The following is a 22,671-nucleotide window of genomic DNA, read 5'->3' as shown; positions in this document are numbered from 1 at the left end:
CCCAAGTTGAGTGGGAATGAATTGTCAGATTCGCGCCATCTGGAGAAACCCCCAGAACTGCCCACTGCTTCAGGAGTCGTGATCTCAAACTGCACAGGTTCAGGCTTCAGCTTCAGGATCAGCCCGCTTGAGGAAATCGTCAGAGTTGAATTAGACTTGGAACCGGCCGGTTGAGAAGGACTGGAGGAGCGGGCGAAGGGTAGTCGGCTAGGGACGGCCGAAGGCGAGGAGCAGGTGGAGAGAGGGGAACGAGGGGGGCCAGGAGAGGATGGAGGCGGAGTTTTGTGAGTTTTTAAAGGACGGGCGCAAGGCAAGCCCCGGCTTGAGATGATTTCCCTTAGGGTGTCGATTGGGGAACCGTTGACCGACCACTCAGTGATACCCATTTGACGTAAGTGGGATCGAGCATGGCTGGACAGTCCTTTACGGTTCTCAAAATATTCCCCACAGAATTCACAGCCTATTTCCTTTGTAGGTTCACCTGAGCAATTAAAAAAACAAACAGAATATTGCATCATCTTGTATACTAGTGCACATATTCATTTCATCCAATGACACAAGACTCACTCGGTGGGAGGGTCATGAGCTCGCCACTGCTGAGGCGGAAGACTTGCATGGAAGATGATTTGAGACGTTTGGCAGGCGGGCCAAAGGATGAGGGAGAGGTAGCTTTGGAGGTCGACCTGCCTCCCACTGTTGTCACCTTATACAGTAGGGATGGAGAGGAGGAAGGAAGCATTGCCTTTTTTGGGGAGGAGAGCATGGTAGAGATACTCCGGGATTCAGTGTCAAGCTGGAATTTACTGGCTTTGTGCTTGAAGTCGTCCGAGTCCATAAGCTGATTCAGGAGGGCGATAGGAGAGCCTTTCGATTCGGAGTACTCCACCCCAAAGTGCCGTAGGTGTGCCCGCGCATGGCTGGACAAGCCTTTGCGCGTCTCAAACCAGGCACCACACAGCTGACAAACTATGTCCTTGCTGGGCTCCACCTCAAGGGCTGCATATTTAGAAAGAGATTTAAAAAATGAATGTCAATGGAGAAACATGTTCATATGAATAAACAGACAGCCAGATACTTACTGAGGTTGAGAGGAGCATCATTTTCATGTGGGGCCCAGATTGGTTTGGATGGTGACATGGTGGCGGAGGTTAAGAGGTTAGAGGTCAAGTTTTTCAACCCCACGGTCTTGTGCTCTGCGGAGCGCAAGGGGGAAGTCACTGGCAGTAAAGAGGAAATAGGGGCTTTCCTGACCACTGAAGTTGGAGAGCTTGCATGAGACAGAATCGGAGAGCCACCAGGAGAGGGAGTAGCTGTTGAACCGGAATGGGATGACATTGCTTTAACTGCTTTCGTCAAAAGGGAAAGTGGTATCGGTTTCTCATCCAATTCTTCGCCTTCCTCATGTCCTTTGTCCTTGTGGTTCTCCGAGTCAAACAGAGAGGAACTCTTGGCTGAATGGGGCTCCAGGTGAGGTGAGCTTATTTGGCTGTCTAGGTTATGATCCTTGGCAGTTTGGCAGAGGAGGTCAATGGATGCCCGCAGGTGAGAGCTAGCATGGCTGGACATCTCACGCCTGGTCTCAAATTGAGCGCCGCAAATTTCACACTTCAAGTCATCAACTGTAAGAGAGACCAGAAATTCCATGAATTATGAAATGATACATTTATTTCATTTGATCCAAGTGACTCAGTCTTTTCATTAAAGTGTTTTTACCAAGCAGTCTCGGTTCAGTTCTGTAAATGTTTTGGGGCTAGACAAACCAGTATTTGTTGATTGTTCAAACAGATAATTGGCACTTTCATGTAAACACACAAGGGTTGGATGGAAGAAACCAAATTTTCATTCCATTTCAAATATACAGATCTGGAAAGGATTTTTTTTATTTATTTTTTATTGTTTATAGAGTGGATAGTACACAGGCCTAATAAAGATTTACTGATCTGAACCGTACTGAGCCAAACTGAACCAAACTGCACTGCCTGGTGGAAACAAGGCTTGTTTCCACTTCCTGATCTTCCCCACCTGATCTTGCCGAAACATACCTGAACACTGAACGAGGGTTGTGTTCAAATTGGCCCAGGTGTCAGTAAAAAAATATTCCAATGTCAGGCTGTCAAAACTATTCAGGAAGACATTTCTACTACCTGCGGAATGCAAATACTAAAACAACAAAGTGGCTAGCATTATCATTTGGGCCTTAGCCTGCATAGAAAAAAAACAATAAACAGACATGGGTCCAAATAGATAAGCAAGATGATTGATTTGTACATGTGGTTCATCAAGTTTAATTTATGCCAAAAACTAATGGACAGTTGCACCAGTGGACAGGACAGGTAAATCACTTGTTTCCTTACACTACACAACTGAAAGTACCTGATGAGACTAATTGACCATGATAATAAAAAAAAAAGACATTGATACTGTGAAAGCTGCAATGAATTCAACTATGATTGATGATGAACAAAATTTCTGCAAGATGACCTTATCTATGAGTAAAGCCTTCTTTCCAACCGTCTGGTGGCATGCAACTGCTGTAGCCTAGCCACCCTGATGGAAAGGTGCTAAAAAGTGATAAGCCGCTACGTTATAAGTATTGATAAGCTATTGTGGCACCTAATACAATAGATCTGGGAGAAAAAGTGTACTTTAAACTGAAAAGTTGGTTTAGATTTGTGTCTACCTTCACTGAGCTCATGTCAACTGGTGAAGTCAAGGAAACTTGTCTGTGCAAGCTTCACTTAAGAAGTCAAGGCCATCGCAATTTTTCTCTCTGGTGGAAAACTTACCAAGATACACATTAAGCTTCCCTTTGAGTTATGTGGATAAGTAACAAATAAATGTCTGCCCACTTTGAGTCTGCTTCTTTGCCAGACAGAACGATGAGTCACTCATTGAACTGACCATGTACAGGTTTATATAATCGTCTTTGTGTGTCCTGAAAAGCACTACATCAGTGTTGCTATTATTATATATATATATATATATATATATATATATATATATATATATATATAACTAATTTGCTCACAAAAACTTATAAAAACGTTCTATTTGAAATATTGCCATTGTCCCAAAAACGTATTTATATGTTTTTATGTTTCTTTTATGCTAGGGCATACAGAAGGCTTCGATGCAGCCTCTGACCTGATGAGATCGCTTAAAGCAATGGTAGTTATTACAAAAAAAAACAGCCAGCAGGTGGCAGCAGAGTATAAGAGATCAACCAGGGCTATGTTGCAAAAGGCTCTTATACCCACTGTTTTGAACAGGTTTGGGAATAATGATGAAACTTAGCTATATTATAATGCTAATTGCTGCAAAATGGAAACATATATAAATATACTTTTTTTTCCTGATGAAAGAAGAGACTCATTTTTCTTATGGTAGGTTCCATGTTTTTATGGCAATAGAACACAATACTCTGCGGACCTTTCAAAATCAGTCAAAATCCAGTAAAAGATCCGGGAGCGAAGGGGGTTGCTTCAGTGAAAAATGGCTGGGAGTGAATGAGTTAAGAGTATACTATCAATATCATCATGGCTGTGTCCAAATTCGTAGGCTGCGTCCACCAATGGCCGCACTTGACAGCCACGGACATAACTTCTGGCACAACTAAGTTGCGCAGCAGTGTTCTGTCGAGGGGAGCTCATTTGTTGAGGCAAGCTGAAAGGATTGCCGTGCATGAGCTCAGCGGCAGTTTGTTGAGGCCAAGAGATTGAGACGGGGTAAGGCCGTTGAGACATACTAAATGAATGAAATTAACTGAAATCCTTTATTCACATTCAAATGGGGCTAGGGGGTACTAAAGAACTGTCAGAAATCTGTCTAGATCCATGTATTTAGTTAAAAAATATAAAAAGTTCACAAGTAGCCATTCTGTTCCAATACAATGCCCGTTGCTGACCCGTTTTTGTGCTACAGTCCGTATGTGTTTGTGAGGGCAGGGAGGGACGGGGTGAGTTTTGTTTCGATACCCCAAAAAGTGCGAATTTTGAACTTTAAATGTTTAGTATTTAAGATGTGTAACTTATTCTAAGGGTTCATGTCAAAACTTGCACAATAAAATGTATGTATGTATGTATGTATGTAGGTATGTATGTATCAGTGGCGATTGCTCTAAGACTGCAAGGGAAGCTCAGCTTCCCCTAAATGCCCCTGAAAGAAAGTGATGAAATATGCACTGCTACGTGTACAATTCGTTATGCGCCATAATACCATGATCTTTTGTTCAGAATCAGATACTTTTCACTGATAATTGACACAAATTCCTTCTCATTCATCCCTGCAGTGCCATTAAACTTTTACACAGTTGGACGCTGCTTCGTAGAGTGGGTTGTTCCACTGTGCGAAGCTGGACAGTCATTGGATAAATGCTACGAGTTATCCCGCCCATCGGACGCTCAGCGTGTCTGGGGGGGTTTACGGAGTATGGGACATTCGGCTACTGATTGATGACTGGATGATCTGTCTGAGGCGTAAAAAATGAGCTTCCTCTCATTTGAATGACCAGCAGCCGCCACTGGTACGTATGTAGTATTTATTATTGTACTGCATTAAAACGCTGGCATTGGTATCAGCGAGTACTAACAAATAATAGGCCGATGCCATTTACCGATACGAGTAAAGAAATGTGAATGCAGCGCACACTCACTGATTGATGTGTCATAACAGGTGTTCAGTGCATGCATTTCCTGTTTCACAAAGGTTTTTAAACAGTGCCTGCGCCTGACCAAGATAGTAATGATTTGACAGCCAAGTGAGTATGCAGTTCTTTAGAATTAAAACAAAACAAAACAAAACATGATTTTTTCAAACGGCATGGTATCGGTACAGCATTGGCATCGGCACAGCCGGGTATCAGAATCAGTATCGGAATCCAAAAAGTGGTATTGGAACAACATTAGTATTTATACAGTAAAAAGTGAATATTTACTTTGGCAATCTACCATGTGCACCAATAAATTTTATTCCAGGCACTCGTACAATTTTTAGTTAGGGGCTACTGCGCTCTGAGGAAAAGATGCTAGTCTGGAGCCCTATTATTAGCATTATTAATAATAAGTTCACTAACCGAATCGATTTATATCTCTCGCCATTGTATTTCAACTGTATCTGGACAGCAACAGTATCTGATGTTGTTGTATCGATTCTGTACATAAGAGATAATGATGCAATGTCACGATATTGATATTTCGTCCTACCTCAAAGCCATACTAAGGGAAGAAAATGTTAATTTAGGGATACAATGTCTGACTGAGGGTATTACTCTTAAAAGCTACTGCTACTGTTTTTGTTGACATTTGAAGCTTACAGCTTGGGAATGTGCTTACCTGTACCTTTTTGAGCCAAATGAAAGTTCAGAAACCAGTAATTACTACAAATTGGTATTTTAGTACAGATTGTTCCAAAAGGACAGCAACCGATAATTGGACTGAGTGACATTGTAAGATTAAGCAGTAGCAAATGCAACCTTCATGTTTAAGGGAAAAAAAACGTTTCTCTGTCACCTTTGCAGTCTTCATCTTCCCCTGCAGTAAGGCAATCCTCGTCGACGCGCTGCAGACGTGTTTTCTTCGGGCTGGAGCTGAGGCCATCGACAGCCAGGCACTCAGGCTCGACCTCTTCTTCAGCCTCTCCGTCACCTACAATGCATCACACAGTCCATTGTAGTATAGAATTCCAATGTTGAATAGGAAAATGAATAGTGATTCATGTGAGAAAGGAAACCCCGTTTCAATTTGAAGGTTTTAAGTTTATTTAGCTTAGCTTATTAGCTTATTTAACAAATATATGCAAAAACAAGTGTGAGTAGAGGTTTTTGTATTTTGCCGTTTCTGGTGCATTCGGGGAATGCGAACAAGATGCGAAGAGGAAAGACGTCTGCAAGTTTTTCCAGCCAATCATTTTACAGTAAGAAGGACATTTATGGGCTTAAACCTGAAACTAAATTTGAAAAATTATTATATACTGAAGTTACAGAGTGAAAGAACCATCTCAAAATACCCAAAGAAACTGATGATGATGTCAAAGATAATAGGTAAGGAAAAATGTGCACAGATTAGCAGCAGCAAACAGTGCTACTAGCATTAGCTTCTATGTTTGGCTAATAGCGATGATAGCTAAAATTTCATTTTACATCATTAGTCAGTGTTCCTTCTTCTTAAACATCAGAGTCCTTGGCTAACAAAAAGCTCCTTGATATTAACTGAGCATCCTATCAAGACAACAACAATGACGCAAAAACAAGGAAATAGTAATTTAATAGTAGCAACGTTAAACTTCGAAAACAACCAACATTCTGCTCCGTCATCGACATGTCTCCTGGTCATCATCTCTGACTATCATGGCACTTAAACACTCATTACTGCTGCTGCTGATGCTTCAATGTCAAACTCCAACTTGTATGACTTTTGGGGTCTCGGGACATGTAGGTGCCACAGTATTGAAATCAAATATGTAGACGCTTGTCCGATAGTAACAGTACAATGATGCAATGATCAACTAGAATATCTGAAAAAGAAAATTGCACACAAAGTTCGGGGGTGAAAGACGGTATCCAATTGCCCATATGTCAACATGCGCGGTCAACTACATCACCTGCATTGGAGCAGGAGCTCATCAAACTTGGCAACTCTTAACTTCTACACATCATGTAACCCGAAACTAGTGACTAACATAACCTGGAATGACATCACACAAGCGCATGTATTTATGCATGCTAATGTACAATTCACACTTGACATGGGCATTCTAAGTGATTAAACTCACCTTTTGGCATCTGCACACAATTATGCGGGAATACAAGGCAATCTGTAACTGAAGTTTTATGGAACGTGCAAACGCTAGCTGCTCAAAAGAAGCAAAGGAAAACAAGTACTTCACTCGTGTTGAGTAAGCCCTGGCTACAGAGTACAGTTCAAGGTGTGGCTCAACGCAGAGTGCACCTCAACGTTTGACTCCACCCACACGGAGTCTCTGACTAAGTGCCTTCTTCTGTTAGTTTTTTGTTGTTGGCCTATTTCTTGGCACCTTTAATGATGCATCGTCTTATGATGGAATTGATTAAATATCAAAAATTACAAACTGACTGAAACCCAAATACTAACCTCAACCATCCAGGGAGTGCGCCACATGCTGGGGACATGTGGTACTAGACCCATCACACTCATTTCTATGTGGAGTTTTTTTTTAACCACAACTTTTGAAACCAATGGCCTAGACCAGGGGTAAGGAACCCTGGTCACCGAGAGCCGCTGTCCTGCCTGTTTTCCGTGTCTCCCTCCATCAAGGCACTAGATTGATGAACAAGATCGTTATCAGGCTTCTACAGAGCTTGCTTGTGGAGTCAAACGTTTAGGTCCACTCCACATTAATAATAATGCATCATATTTATAGCAAAGACGCTTTACAATGAATACATTATTCATGCACTCACACGCTGGTGGCAGTCAACTACATAAGTAGCCACAGTTGCCCCGGGGCAGTCTGATGGAAGCGTGGCTGCCAGTGTGCGCCTACGGCCCCTCCAACCACCACCAACATTCGCACCATTCATAAACTAGTGTGAGTGACGCTGGAGGCGTGTGTGTGAAGTGCCTTGCTCAAGGACACAATGATAGATGACTTGGAGAGAGCGGGAATCAAACAGTGGACCTTCCGGTTACTGGATAACCAGTTCTTACCTCCTGAGCCACAATAAGCTACGGCTCAAACTGCGTTCTGGGGCCGCTACTCACTCACATTTAGCGTGAAACTCGAGGTGCATTCAATGACCGCTCACAGTGTAGGAAATTTCAAACTGTCAGAGAAAACTCAATCAATGAATCAAACGTCAACAACTAGTAGTTCAAAAATGTGGGCTTTCTAACAGAGAGGTCCGTTGGTAGTTAGATTGTTAGGCCAGTGAGTGACGATTACACTGACGGAGGAAAACCCATTTCTGCCAGTGCTTAGACCTTTTCTTTTTTTTTTTAGTTTCTTGTCATTCATCCGCCAAACGGCCGTCCGGACTGACGGACAGTCCATCAGTAGGCTACTGACGGAATGCCCCCCTCTTCCCCTAATGAAGATCAGCGCTATACACTATAAAACGGATGGATCATTTATTTTACACATGTATGACAATAAATAAGCAATAACATTTCTTGTACAGTTATTAAAGTTTTAAGATAATTTTGATGTCTATTATTTGCTATGAAAAAAAGGTTTAGAATCCAAACAAATGAACAAGCGTATTTGACCTTATAGGTCCTACTGACTTTTCCACACATTTCTGCTGCATGTTGTCATTGTTGTTATAAAATAAATGATGATGTTATTATTCAACTGATGTGGTGTTTAGACCTGCTAGGGACCAAGTGATAAAGATAAAGATAAAAAAAAGTCATAATTTGAAGGTGAAGACAATACATTAATTCAAGAAGGTCTCAATATGTGCAAAGTGCACAAATGATACCACAAGGAAGAAACCAAAGCACAACCTTGGCATCAGAAAAATATGAGCCCAGTCTTTAGAATGGCAACACACAAAAGACACATTTCATGCATGGACTCAATTGACCCAAAAAATCTGTGCAAAAAGCAATGGCCCAAATATAGGCAGTCTCCTGCAGTTACGCATTACTAAACGTGCCATTTTCTGCGACAAATGGGTGAATCAAAAAGGACGCGGAGACAGACAAAGCTTTTTGTCTGGTAGGCGGGCCCCTCATCTCTTGACTGAAATGGAGCGGCGATGTGACACCTCGGGGTGCAGACGAACAGCGCCAATGAACTCATTATCCTCCAGCGTGGAGCAAAGTAAACCTTCTGCTCCACTTTGGATCCCCTCAACTAAAGTCAAACTTACATCGGGCTAGTGGTCTGAGTTGGATCCAAATAAGTATTTGGTGCACTAAGTTAACATCGTGTTTCCGATCACAACCACTACAAGATCCAAGATGCTTCCACCAAAGGGAATCACAGCATCCTCTTAAGAAAATCAAAGCGAAGTAAAATGGCGAGGATTGGGCAACTGGAGGCAATTTTAGGGGTGATCGAAAAAAACGGACTCATACAACTGTAAACAGCGACCTATCAGCGATTATAATGCGATCCACACACCAGTCTTCGTTGTTAATAATGCCTGTAGTAATGACCTGCTTAACGCGCTTTGACGTGCGCGTTACCTGCGAGGGAGACGCGCATTTTCTTGACACTTTTAATAGCTCTTGTCTGCCCACAATGGGACTCGAGATGCGGCTCGAGACGCGCGGTGCATCGCCGCCGTGGGAACCGAGGGCACGCGGAGTCGACACCGGCCGCTACTCACCGGTCCGCGACCGCAGCGCATCGGAGCAAGACAGTTTTTCCGCTATTGTTTGGGTCTGCGGGGAGGTGGAAGCAGCCATTTTGCCCCCATATGCACCGCTGAGCTAAGGCGTGACCAATCGAGAGGAGGCGGAGGTTGGGATGAACGCACCGAGTCGAGTGCCACATCAACGGGCATTTGGGAGACTTTCTCACCACACTCCTCCAGTCTCACTCTCCCTCTTTCCCTCATACACACGCGCGCACGCGCACGCACACACGCACACACACACACACACACGCGCGTACTTGTACAGGGTGACACCCAGGTCAGACACCCCTGTTTTGACTCAGCATTCAAAGTGACAGGTGAACTTCAAGCATCTGAGAGCCCATAGCTTCAATCATACATCCTTTCATTTTATTTAATCCATGCTTTAAAACACCACCAAGCCTGATTTTTTTTAAACATTCATTCACTTTGGCGCACAACTAAATTCAGCTAAAAGCAGACTCGTTCTCTAATAGCCCTATTAGTAAACAAACCCTTCAATATCATTTAACAAGACTAAAGAAACAAGGCAAATCTATGAAATTTAGACAGCATAATAAGAATATTAAACATACCGTGGAAAACAGTGAAGCCAGTCATCATCAAGTGGAACCAAATAGCACAACAGTGACATAATCAAACTGGATACCCCGCCACAATAGATGAAAAGATGGGAAGACAACTGGTCAGCTAGGCTGTCAAGAGGCCAAAAGCAACAACGAAGGAGCTACAGGAATTTCTTGCAAATACTAGTTGTTTAGTACATGTTACAACAATCTCTGTGGGATAGGGTAGGAAGACTGAAGCCTTACAAAGACTCTTACTTCTCAGCTGCTTGTTCTCAGTGCAGTTTCCAATCAAAAACATGAAGAAGAATTCTGATGTTTAAGTAAATAAGCATTATTATAGAAAGACTGCATGAGTGTAATTGCTGTGTGAGCCCAGCTACTGCCAAAAGACATCAGACATTTCGATTCTTCTTCAACAGACTACTTGCATTGTCATCCATCTGTTTATCCATTTAAGCAATTACCTCACAGCTTATCCTGTCCAGGGTCACAGAGAAATTGGAGTCTATCAAAATCGAGTTTAGCGCTTTTCATCAGCTAACTTAACATGCATATTTTGGGACTGACAAAAGACGATACCAACAAGCATGCAGAACAAACTACTCAAAAAGCTTGAGCAGGCATCCAATCAAACTGTCTTGCAGTGAGAGCTGTATGTTGGCCTACAAGGAATTCAAACCATAAAACGTACCTTCTTTAACATCCTCATCCTCATTCAAAGGTCCAGGAGATGCAGACGACAGAGAAACAGGAGAAGCAGCAGCTATCCTCCTTTCACTTGTCTCCCCTTCCATTTTAACCTCAATGATCCCACCCTCTTCCTCTTCCTCTTCCTCTTCCTCTTCTTCTTCATCATCATCATCATCATCATCCTCGTGAACAGAGACAGGGCTCCGTGGGGGTGCTGTGGGGATTACAAGGTCCGGTCTGCTGGAGAACAATTTTCTCAGGATGTGAATTGGCGAGATGGTAACATCCCAGTTTGTGATGCCGAAGTCTCGAAGGTGCGCTCGGGCGTGGCTAGACAGGCCGGCGCGAGTGTCAAAGCCAGCGCTACAGAACTCGCAGTGCATCACACTAAACGTGGATGGATCAAAGTTAGCCACTGTGGAGAGGAAAATAAGTTGTTGTTTTGGATATGTGACTGAATATGCAAATGTATACAACCACTTCCTGTTACCATCTAAAATAACATTTCTGAAAAAAAAGTCTGTCATCCAGTTTCCTCACACATTCAAAGACATGCATGTTAATTAGGGCCTGAGCAGATATTGTCCATGTATGAGAAGTTTCGTATAACTCCACATATATTTCACTCTACAGGAGCCTCGTTGCATTTTGTCATATGTCTATAGATAAAAACAGAGTTATAACATTAAGCTTAGATATATTTGAGCTGGTATATTTTAATTAGAGCTGTCAAACGATTCCAATTTTAAATCAGATTAATCATATTTTAGAATTTTGATTAATCACGATTAATAGCTTAATAATAAAGGCTTTTTTAACAACATTTTTTTTCCCGCCAAATTTGAAGAGCACCGGTTATGTGTTAATTCTTTCGACATTTAATGTTATGAGGACGTCGTCAACGTTTTTTGATCGACTGCACGCGCTCATGCTCCTTTTTTTCTAATCAGTTAATTACTTGCATAATTTAAAAATGGAAAAAAATGACCCCAATATTTTGACATGAACAAATATTCAAAATGTGATATGCTAACATTTATTAAATGCTTTACATTAATGCATGTAATTATGTCTATTGCTCAAACACAACCTGTTAAACGTAGCCATCCGCTGTCACGCTAAAGGATAATCTATGGTCAAAATTAATAGTGTGATTAATCTGCGTTAATTCATGATTAAATGCAATATTTTTTTGTGATTAATTAATCAGTTGACGCTTTAACTTTGACACCACAAATTTTAATATACCTGTTTTTTTAGAAATCGATAGCTGTAATGTTGTATGTTGAAGTTTAAGATCCACAGTTATAAACTACAAACTGCTTTAGCATGCGCGTTCATCCACTATTAGTAGCGGCCGCCATATCCCGAAAGATTTTCATCACGTGGCTTGTTATTGACTCCAGCAGGCAGCATGCCGAAAATAACAGCTTTTCAGACCTCAACCTCATTTACCAGCATCTCCAGCTCACACTTTGTGAAGTTTCTCTTTTTTGCAGTGGCGACTCATGGTTTGATAATTTGATCATGCAGAGTGATTATTCTCACCAGCAGGTCCTGCCACTAATTAGCATATTTATATAGTGGCGTGGAGAAGGAGGGGTCTGGCACGCCAATATTTCCACATTGATTGAGATGTACTAAAAGATTGTGCTTGGATTCCCGTGTACACAGTTACATACATCCAGATGTCTTTGTGCGTGTGACATTTTCTGGATTCAACCGTATGCTGTGTTTCAATATAAAAAGCCACACAAGTCTTTGTACATGAGGCCCCTGGTACACTCTCTCCTCTCCCTGGTACTTTACATACTGCTTAGTATGTCCAGTTGAGTATTAATTATATTCTATATTAATATTTCTTGAGCATCATAACTTTCTCTGTGTATTCAAGACATGTTGGAGTGTCGCTGTGCTAAAAAAAAAATAAAGTCTCAGTTTTTTGTTTTTTTTTGGTTGTTTTCGTACCCAAACTTTCTCTTCAGGTTTGGAGAGTGAGTCGGCAATAGAAAATCTTCTCTTTCCACTTTCATGAGCCTGAGCTATGGCAGCCCTTAACTCATTCACATTAACTCATTTGTTAATGCTTCATAGGGGACACATCTCCTTTTTTTAACTCTTTCACTCTCAAGCGACCCCCCTTGCCCCCGGCTGTTTTACTGGATTTGGATTGATTTTGCAAGGCCCACAGAATATTGTGTTTTTGCTATAAAAACATGGAACCAAGCAAAAGAAAGATTAGAGTCTCTTCTTTCCTCAGGAAAAAAAAGTTTGATCTGTTTCCGTTTTGCAGCAATTAGCATGAGAATATAGCTAAGTTTCATCATTATTCACAAATCTGTTTAGAACTGTGGGAAATCAGCTTGTTTACAACATGGCCCTGGTTGACCTCTTGATACTCTGCTGCCGTATAAATACGTCTTTGGGACACTTAAAACATTTAAAACATTTAAATATTGTAATATTTTAATATATATAATAATTTTACATTTTTGGAAGTAAATGAGTTAAGTGATTTAAAAAACAATTACACACATTACATTTTGATGTCAAATCGGGGGCCGCAAGCTATCATCCTGTGGGCAACAAATGGCCCACCAGCCATAACTTTGAAACCCTTGCTTTATAGGTTTAATTGTCTTACAGTCTCTCAGTGCATCTTGGAGTGCTCCATTAACATTCTTGCCTATTTTCATCACATTATTCTTAGTAAGAGATCGGACATTTTTGACAACACAGTTTTATGAAATTCGGCATGTTAACTCATTCAAACTCAAAAACATATAAATACGTTTTTTAATACTTTATCCTGCACTCCCAAAAACGTATATATACGTGTTTTATGTTTTTTTTATGCTAGAGCATACAGAAGGCTTTGATACAAATTCTGACATGAGTAGGTCGCATAAAGCAATGAAAGTTATTCCAAAACACGACCAGCAGGTGGCAGAAGAGTATAAGAGATCAGCCAGGGCCATGTTGCAACAAGCTGATTTCCCAGTGTTTTCAATAGATTTGTGAACGATGAAACTTTGCTATATTCTAATGCTAATTGAAGAGACTCCAATCTTTCTTTTGGTAGAGTCGATGTTTTTTTACCCATAGAACAGAATATTCTGTGGACCTTGCAAAATCAGTCAAAATCCAGTAAAACAGCCAGGAGCGAAGGGGGTTACTTCAATGAAAATGGCTGGGAGTGAATGAGTTCAGAGGAGACACAATTTTACCATGAAAATCAGTCTCTTAGCATGATTACAATAGTGTCTTATGTTGGCCTAGTGTCTGCTCGTCTTTCCTTACCAATCCAAAATAAACACCATCTTGGTGAGTTTCAGAATACACTTTAACAAATTAAAAGATGCTGACCTTTTTTCTTCTTCTTCTGATAGGAAAAGCGCTTCTCAATAGCGTTGACCTCCTCTGGGGATATGAAGTGGCGGACATTGTAGCTGACGCCCACCCGGTTCAGGTGACCCCTGACGTGATTGGCGAGGCCAATGCCGTTATGGAATCGATCGGGGCAGTAGGGGCATTTCCTCTCCACACTCTTCAGAGCCTCATCCATCTCATCTTCCACTTCATCTAAGATGTCCCCAGACAGCAAATGTCGCATGCGCTCTTCGTCAATGTCGTCATCATCACCCTCATCACTCTCCATTTCTGTAAGGGGTGCAGTAATGCGGTTGCTTCTCCTCAAAACAAAAACCTTTCTGCCAATCTCCTCTTCTTGCAAATCTTTCTCTTTAAAACTATTCCTCATTTGGGGAGATATTGTAGCACTCAGCTGCTCTGGACATTCTGCATAAAAAGAGAGAAACAATAAGGGTACAATTTAGGCCTTGAATATTGCATCATGGTTTAGTTTACCCATTTTAGCCTCACCTAGATTAGATTTAGCTCTGGTGCGCCCTTTCACTACAACCTTCTCAAGGTCAATCTCAGGGCTCTCATCCCGGTCCCCCTCAGTCCCTGGAAACTCGTCGTCATTTGGTCTTGACCCAAGCTTGGCTCTAATACTAAATCTCCTGTTCTTATTACTTCCAAGGACTATCTGGGTTGCCACGTCGTTCTCAGAGGTTGTTTTGGTTTGACATGATTTGGGAAGGGATATAGAGTCGTTGGAATCCAATACGGAGTTTAAAACACGATCATGAGACGAATGGCTGGACTCAGAATCAGCATGTGTCCTGCAGATGGAGTCCAGTCCGGAGTGAGCCTGTTTCCTCTGTCTCTTTGTTATGGATTGACTTGAGCCAAGAGGAGATGAACATGATGGGGGATCGGGAGAGGAGGAGCCGGACTTAAATACTAAAGTGGATTTTTTTCTCATGTGTGTCTTGGTGTGATTAGCAAGCGCCTGGGAGGTTCTTGTGCTGAAGTTACATTGCGTGCAAACAAAGCGACGGCGGTACAAGACAGCCCGGGGTTGGAATGTGGTCCCAAAAGGACCTGAAGCCACAAGGTCACCATCTGACGTTGAAACTGGAGTCTGGTATAGAATTGGACAAGTGTCTGACACCTTGCCAGGAGTAGGAATTGGACTCATATGTTGTGGGCTTTCTTGCTTTACTACCTTAGTGTCTTGTCTTTCTTTTGCCTTCTCATTTTTATTCAGTTTCTCGATTTCTGCCAGGATCTTGACACGAGATTCCTGGTGCCTTTTTTGGTGTTCGGCTAGTACGACAGAATCCGGCAAGTCCCAACCACACTCAGGACACTGAAAACGTTCTGAAGCGTCTTCACCTGTTTGTCGGTGCTCAATCATGTGCTCTTTGAGGTGGACCTGTTTTTTGAAGTATATGCTACATTCCACACAAGTGAAAATATCTGTACCGTGCTCAAGACGACAGTCTTCGTCCTCATCTACTTTTTCTTCTCCATCTCTGATCATGATTGGATCTTCTACCAGTCCTTTCCCAAAATCATCAAAATGGTGTGATCCTCCACTTTGGCCTGGAGGTGTCAATTCAGCATTCATTGATCTTTCAGGACTGCCACTTGCTTGTGTAGCATCGTCCAGTGATGTGTGTAGTAAGGTTTCAGTGAAGGGCCCGAGTAGGACTCTCTTCTTTCTGCACCTCTGGACGAGTGTCGAGTGAGCCCATGGGCCAGGAGAGGAACACTCAGGGTCCGAGTCTCCAGTAAATGTGTACACATCCATCTCACGCGCCTTGATATCTTTTCCCTTTAGGCTTTTCTCTTCCTCCCTTTGGTCTGTGTCCTCCTCCATCTGGCAAGCATCATTTGGTTTGATTTTGCAGAGGGCGACCTCAGCTCCCACAGAGACCGTACAGTCATGGCTACCTCCTACTGTGAACCAAAAGTTGTGAATGAAAAAGAGCCTTACAAAAAACTGTGGAAAACCGATTTTGTGGGTACTTACATTCTGTTGGGCCAAGCTCAGATGTATTTGGTTCTTCTTTTTTTGTGCTTTCTTCACTTTCCGTGCATACCTCCCCAGAGACAGACAGAGCAGCCTCAAGATCCACGTGCTGCAATTTTCCAGGTTCTTTGACATCCTCTCTGTCAACTCTGGACAATACCCAAAAGAAAAATAATATATACATACATATTATATAAAAATATATTTTCTATAAAGATATAGTAGTAGTAGTGTATATATGGACACTATAGTGTATATACAGTACATATACACACACTACAGTATAAGTATGTATTGTATATACTTTAATATATATATATATATCCATGAATACACTATGTACATACACTATACATTTTGCACATAGTATATATACAATACATATACACATGTATACTTACAATGTCACACTAACGCTTCGCACATGCTATAGAGGCACTATCTGTGAATATACTGTAACTTGTGTGCACCACCGGGCATAAAGTCATCACATGGAACTCGCTAAACAAACAACAAAAGACGTCTGCAATTTAATCATTACTACCAGATTAGATGGATAAGTATCAGGTGTCTGCAAGATAAAGAACTTTAAATGACCAAGAGGGGAGATCAGTGACTATATTAACCGAGCAAAAAACAACAACTCAGGAATTGTCTACAGCAATGTTTTTTTTTTTGACTAAGAATAGAGCTTTATCAGAAAGGATAAATGAGATTGGAAAAGTAACCTTGGATAATTGTGACTGAATACAGTATTATGTAAATATTTGATGAAATCATGTCATACAAAATCAATGTATTTCCCCACACACAACGTGATGAGAACTCAATAGGACAAAGTATCTACAGTACAGTATATGACCTTAAGAAAACAACTCATTGGTGAGACTATTAGGGGAAATGCTTCAATTAGCTAGCTATATTTAATTCTGCAGCAATGGGAAAACGTCATGTGATCTGGTGAGTCCAAACTGGCTATGTTTCATGGTGATGGGCATGCCTTGTGGGACAGTGTTAGGCTCTTTGGTCAGGTCTAGGTTCAACAACATGATGTGCTTAAAATTAGGTCAGCTGACCACTTGAACGCATGAGCAGGTTCTTCCCCATTAATGGATGTTTTCTTTTTCGGATTTAACCGTACTCCAAGAAAAAGGGGGGGGAAACAGGAATTCCATCTGTCCATTTTCTATCTACCACTTGTTGTGCTCAGTCACCACATGGCACCTATCCCAAATGTTTTCAAGTGAAAAACAGACTCCACTGTAGACTAATCTCATTAGTCATTAAATGGGACTCAATCCCATGCCAACAGAAATAAATGTCTGCTACATGAACACAACACCATAGATGACCCAATACCATGATTCACAAGGGTAAAAGAGTGAACGGGTGGTTCAGGGAGGATGAGACATTTTCACACATGGACTGGCCACCACAGAGTCCAGACCTGAACCTCACTGACTGTATCTTAAAGCTGCACTTTGTAACAATCTGCTCAAAAATATCTTTACAATAGGCTTTTTATTTGACTATTTATGACACATTGAAAAAAAATTCATTTGTAGATTAACATTTTAGCTGTTCACAATGGGTACTACTGCAAGCCTCTGGTCAATAGTTTTCAGAGTTCAGACTGGATTCGGGTTTGAATTTCCCGCCCTCTGTCTGCTGATGTGACGTCATGCACGCATTGTGTACGTGAAGAAGGGAAAATGTAGTTTAATTTTTCGGCCACAGGTGGCAGTAGCGATCCGAAATTCACACAGCCTTATATAGCGAGAATTTGGCCAACTCGGTTTCAGCAGGGTAACAAGATGGTGTCCATGTCATGTAACCAGCAGTTGACCAATGAACAGCGTGGCCAATCACAGCGTGATTGATCAGCTGCTGGTCACATGACATATGGACGCCATCTTGTTACCCTGCAGAAACAGAGTTGGCCAAACTCTCTCTATATATACGGCTCTAGAAATTGCAATTTCAATTCAATTTTCTGCTTTCAGTAGCTTTAAAGCAAGACACCACTGAAAATTCATTGTCCTGCATTTGATTAGGCAGTGTGTATGAACATTAATGGTATCTGATTCCCTGGGGGAAAATTAAGTTAAGTATCAATAATAATGACATACCCTGCACAGTGTCATTTTGACCAGTTTTGAGCAGTTCATGTAATCACTGTGACGTAACACATGCTGTAACTTGGGACTGCTAATTTTGTAGTTGCTTCCTGGTCTGTTTTGCTATATAAATGCAGTACAGTATGGCGTCGTTAAGTATTGCCATAATTTAGATAGCATTCCTAACCATCTCACATTTCATATGTTCTTAATTTGAGAAAGGAAAAAAATGAATGAATGCAAATGCAGTTAGAATAGATCTATAAAAAGCTCTATGTCCGAAAACTGTGATCGACCCTCAAAAAAATTTGTGTGGCAATTTTTTCTGGCTGTAACCACTTGGCTGTAACCATTTTCAGCCTTTTCAAAGAAACAGTGTGTAGGATTTAATGCCTTCTTGTGGTGAACTAATAAATAATTCATTTTAAGAATATGCAAAAAAAAACATGTTCTACCACATCAACGTACATACGCTTGTTTTCTTTTTAATATCGTAGGTCTAGTAATCCCTAATTATATTACCTACAACGTGCCGCGCATTACAGGAGGTTGACATGTTTCGCCGCCATCTTTCTGCTCCGGATACTCGAAAGAGAAGGACTTTGCGAACATAGTTAGCCTTTGGTGGTGCTTGCAGCTAGTGTCGGACCCAGTGGGTCGACCGCTGCCTACCTTCCACAGCTACTGAGTCCTGTGATTTGGGCTCCTGCCGCTTGCCTCCCTCTGCTTTGTACTCACTAGCTTTTGCTAGCTTCTCCGCGAGCTGCTCTTGTAGCCGCTCATGCTAGCTCCTGCTCGCCGGGCTGCCTACTCGCTCGCTCATTCCAAATTTTAATTGATGGGAGGCTTGTGAAGTGTGGTCTCTCTGAGGCACTGTAGTTGCATTATATTAATTCACCACTAGATAGCACTAAATCTTACACACTGTCTTTTTAACACAACCTGTTAAAGTCAGGATTCATCCCTTTTTTCCTGAGTCGCTATTCTGTATAAACAGCACAAGCATAGAATGCCGGGTGTTAATAACTGGGTTAAGACAATGCCAATTTATATGGTGAATGCTGTGATGGCAGGACAACTGGGTGTGTCTGCAAAACAATTATTTATATGTCACACCAAATGCTGGCACTGATGTTGTCGTGCTTCTAATTGATTTCAGGAAGTTGGCTCACGAGTGAAGTCGAATGAACATTGCTCCCTTTCAGGTCTGTGTAAGCCGGCTAATAGCGTGACTTTCATTTACTGCTCTGATGAGGCCATTTTGCAAAACGGTTGTTTAAAAATGGCTTTAGTTTACATTACAATACACCACAGTACCACCTTCCTCACCTGGGTCCAGAGGAAGGAGATCCTGGGCTTTGAGCAGCCAGACCATGAGGGTTAGAAAAATGCTGCAGCTCCTCCTCTGACATATAACAGCACACACAAACCACAGAAACAATCACTTCACAGCCAAACAGTTAAAACCCACAGTCAAAACTACATTGTCTTATAAATGGCTTAGACACAGAGGGAGAACTAAGAGACTTCTGACTACAAGAAGACTGAATCACATTTAAAACGATAAGAAGACGACAATGATAATGACTGAATTGTTCGTGTCTTCACTATAAAGTTGCAAAACTTTTACAAGATATGAAAAGTGATGTGTTACCATCAAGTGTTTCTTTTTCCGAGTCAGAGTCCCAGCTTAGGGAGGAAGAAAAGGCTGAGGACCTGAATCTCCTCTGTGCACTCCTCGCTGGGTCTGCACTGTGCTCAGAGCCCTCGGTCTGCTTGGGACCCTTATCTCCATCGTGACCTTGTGAGCCTTTAGCAGACGTCGGGACATCGCTCACATCGGAAGAACGTGAGGACTAAAAAATATATCATATATTTATCATGGTCACTGTGTTATAGGTTAAGAATGGCATTTTTGTTGACTTTATTCAAAAACAAACATTGTATTTTAAAGATACAGTAGTTTAGTGATTGATGTGATCGACTGTTGAACAGTGCAGGATATTACCCACCTTTTGCCCCGAATTAGTTGCGATTGGCTCTTTACAATCCTAATGAGAATATGTGGAACAAAAAATGGATGGATGGATGAACACAAAACACCATCATCCCCCAGTATTCTATTTAAACCACCTAGTGAGTGTGACTGGCCTATGTATTTTTTCCCACTGGGCTATGGGGCGCAAAGAATTGCGCTTTACAAGTTCTGCCTAGCAACCAACAAATATGTGGCCCAACAAGGACAAATAATCCATGTAAGACTGTTGCTCAACAATGCCATGCAAAAGTCTACACCAACACTTACCTCTGTTGTTTTAGTAATCTACCGCTACTGTAAATAGAAGCAGGTTTGTAGCCAGGGCAGAATTTTAACCGAGATCCATCCGATTTCTACGTTGTTTTTTTGGATGACATTTTAGCTGACTTTAGCCAGCCAATCGCATTGAACATATAAACAAACAACCATTTACAGTCACATCTATAGATAATTTAGAGTTCAATGAAACTTAACATGCATGATTTTGGTATGCAGAAGCAAAACACACAAGTACAAGAAGAAAAGAAAACTCTACAAAGAAAGGCCGGAGCAGAGATTAGGACCTTGAACCTAAAAAATGTGTGGCAGATGTGCTAACCACTAGTTTACCATGCTACCCTGCAATTATTACAGCTTTGTAACAACAACTAGTGGCTTATACTGCGAAGCAACATTTGTATTTCTGTCAACTTTTATTATAAATCACAAATTGTTTATGTTGTCTGTGTGATTCATAACATTACCTAAGACATGCCCCACCATTTTTCCCCACCATAAATGACAGCAGTGACAGTGACATGAGGGTTTTTACCTGCTGTAAGGTGCAATTAAGGAAGGCTGGGGTGACAGGGTTTTGTGCAGAGTTCAAAAGTGGGGGCACATAGCTGGTCCCTGGGGTCAGGGGTTGCCCTTCTGGCTCCATTGTCCCCCCCAGAGAACAGTATGAAGTCCCACGGTTGAGCAGACTGTCTACATTGTGCACTCCTCCTTGTCTTCTGCAAACATCCAAACAGGAAGGAAAAAAGTGATAAATTACTTTCTGTGCCTTTAACCCTCATATATTACTCAACACTGATTGCATTCACTTGCATGACAAAACGCAGTTGGTGTGTTAATAGCAGGTATGTGAGACAATGCAAAAGATTGCAGAGTTGCCGAATGTTCATGATTTAGCTGTCCTCAGTATATCCCAAACCACCACCAGCAGCAGCAGCAGCTGTATAGGCCTGTCTGACCCATTTTCACAATATGTCTGCTCTTTTAAAAGAGACAGGATACCAGAATGGTTACATAAAGATGTGGCGTTTATATCCAGGCCCGCGTCCTTTCTGTCCGTTCAGAATCAATAAGAAAATAGCCGAGACGTCAAAAGGTGCAGCGTCTTTACTTGTCTTGCGCTAGCTTATACCAAGTACGTGGCCGGTGTTGTTGATCGTTCGTTGTCAGGTCAATCTAAGAACTACGACGCAATGCACGGTGCCTTTTAAAAAGCACAAACGCCCATCGGCTACAATTTCACCCGGAAAATACTCACTGATATCGGCCTGGTTAGCGGATCCAGGGGAGAGAGTCGCACCCTAAGCGGCGCTCGACATAGTAGTAGCAAGAAGCTTGACACTCAGGAGGCGATGCTCGATACAAGCCCCCGCCTGCTTACATGCACGAATCTGCTCTTAAAGTGTCACTGCGGACTGTTTTGGGATGTTTTGCATGGCTCTTTTGCAGCCGCCAGGCACAGGACTCCATGTTATTAGATTTGCAGGCACGCCACGGCGGCGGCGAAGTACGTAACGACTGGGAGGTGACAAGAAGTTGGAGTCGCTCTCCAAGCTCCAGCAGCAAGTTTATTAAGTTTCACTTTTAAAGGTTCTTCCATGCAAGAAAATTAGTATTGGATGCGTGTTTTGTACATTTACCTTAAAAAAATACTCTAGCATGCTATTTACTGGTTTACTGCATATACTATAATATGGTAATTTAAATACTTAAGTGGATTATTTACGTTAACACATTTAAATTATATTGAAAGTTAGAATATCTACGAAGTGCAATTGTAGAAGATGCTATTTGTCAATTAGCATTCGTTTGGCTTACATAAACGCTGTTAAAAATGACTCACTTATATTTTATTATGCGAATTTAGTAACAGGTGTATCATCCAGTTTAAAATTGGACACCCTCATTTAATTAGCTAAATATTGGAACACATTGCTCGAGTAATAGGCTTTAAATAGTCCTTTAGCGGATCCTAGTGGCCTCTACCGGAAGTGGGCTTGTTATCAAGTAAACTGTTTAATTAGACTAACTGAAGCCTTCAATAAAACTTATATGTCTATATTTCAAATACTCTGTTTTGTAGTTTGGTGTGCGTTGTTTGTTTATGGTCTGGCTTTTATTGAAATGCGTTTAAACTTTAGGGCACATTTTTTACAATCACCAAAGTAAAATGTCGCAAAAAGTGGATACTTAGGTATGCCTACATGATTATTATTTTATTTTATTTTTAAATGTACTTTCCGCCATCTAGTGGAAGA

The 22,671-nt window shown here is 41.5% G+C and overlaps 1 protein-coding gene across 4 annotated transcripts in view; it reads right to left on the bottom strand.

Moving 5' to 3' along the window:
• Window positions 1–21,919, bottom strand: part of wizb (WIZ zinc finger b) — a 36,946-nt gene extending 15,027 nt beyond the window's left edge. Inside the window, exons 1-13 of one of the 4 annotated variants that reach the window (XM_086068101.1) lie at window positions 21,672–21,919; window positions 20,949–21,132; window positions 20,112–20,150; window positions 19,754–19,955; window positions 19,429–19,504; window positions 15,983–16,131; window positions 14,482–15,909; window positions 13,966–14,397; window positions 10,601–11,014; window positions 5,508–5,642; window positions 1,080–1,619; window positions 568–996; window positions 2–481 (exon numbers count right to left, since the gene is read on the bottom strand). In XM_086068101.1, the coding sequence (XP_085924227.1) occupies window positions 2–481; window positions 568–996; window positions 1,080–1,619; window positions 5,508–5,642; window positions 10,601–11,014; window positions 13,966–14,397; window positions 14,482–15,909; window positions 15,983–16,131; window positions 19,429–19,504; window positions 19,754–19,955; window positions 20,112–20,150; window positions 20,949–21,059 (4,435 nt within the window). In that variant the 5' untranslated portion in view covers window positions 21,060–21,132; window positions 21,672–21,919. Of the gene's footprint in view, window position 1; window positions 482–567; window positions 997–1,079; window positions 1,620–5,507; window positions 5,643–10,600; window positions 11,015–13,965; window positions 14,398–14,481; window positions 15,910–15,982; window positions 16,132–19,428; window positions 19,505–19,753; window positions 20,898–20,948; window positions 21,133–21,671 lie in introns of those variants that run through there. The other 3 variants (XM_086068111.1, XM_086068129.1, XM_086068121.1) reach the window with 3 other exon arrangements.
• Between the last annotated feature and the right edge of the window lie 752 nt (window positions 21,920–22,671).

The sequence above is a fragment of the Leptonotus elevatus genome, chromosome 1 (genome assembly GCF_054856555.1).
Source record: "Leptonotus elevatus isolate MCC_2025b chromosome 1, RoL_Lele_1.0, whole genome shotgun sequence".
NCBI classification, from domain to species: Eukaryota; Metazoa; Chordata; class Actinopteri; order Syngnathiformes; family Syngnathidae; genus Leptonotus; species Leptonotus elevatus.
The sequence above is the reverse complement of the archived record's forward strand: the minus strand, read 5'-3'. Positions and strand labels throughout refer to the sequence as shown.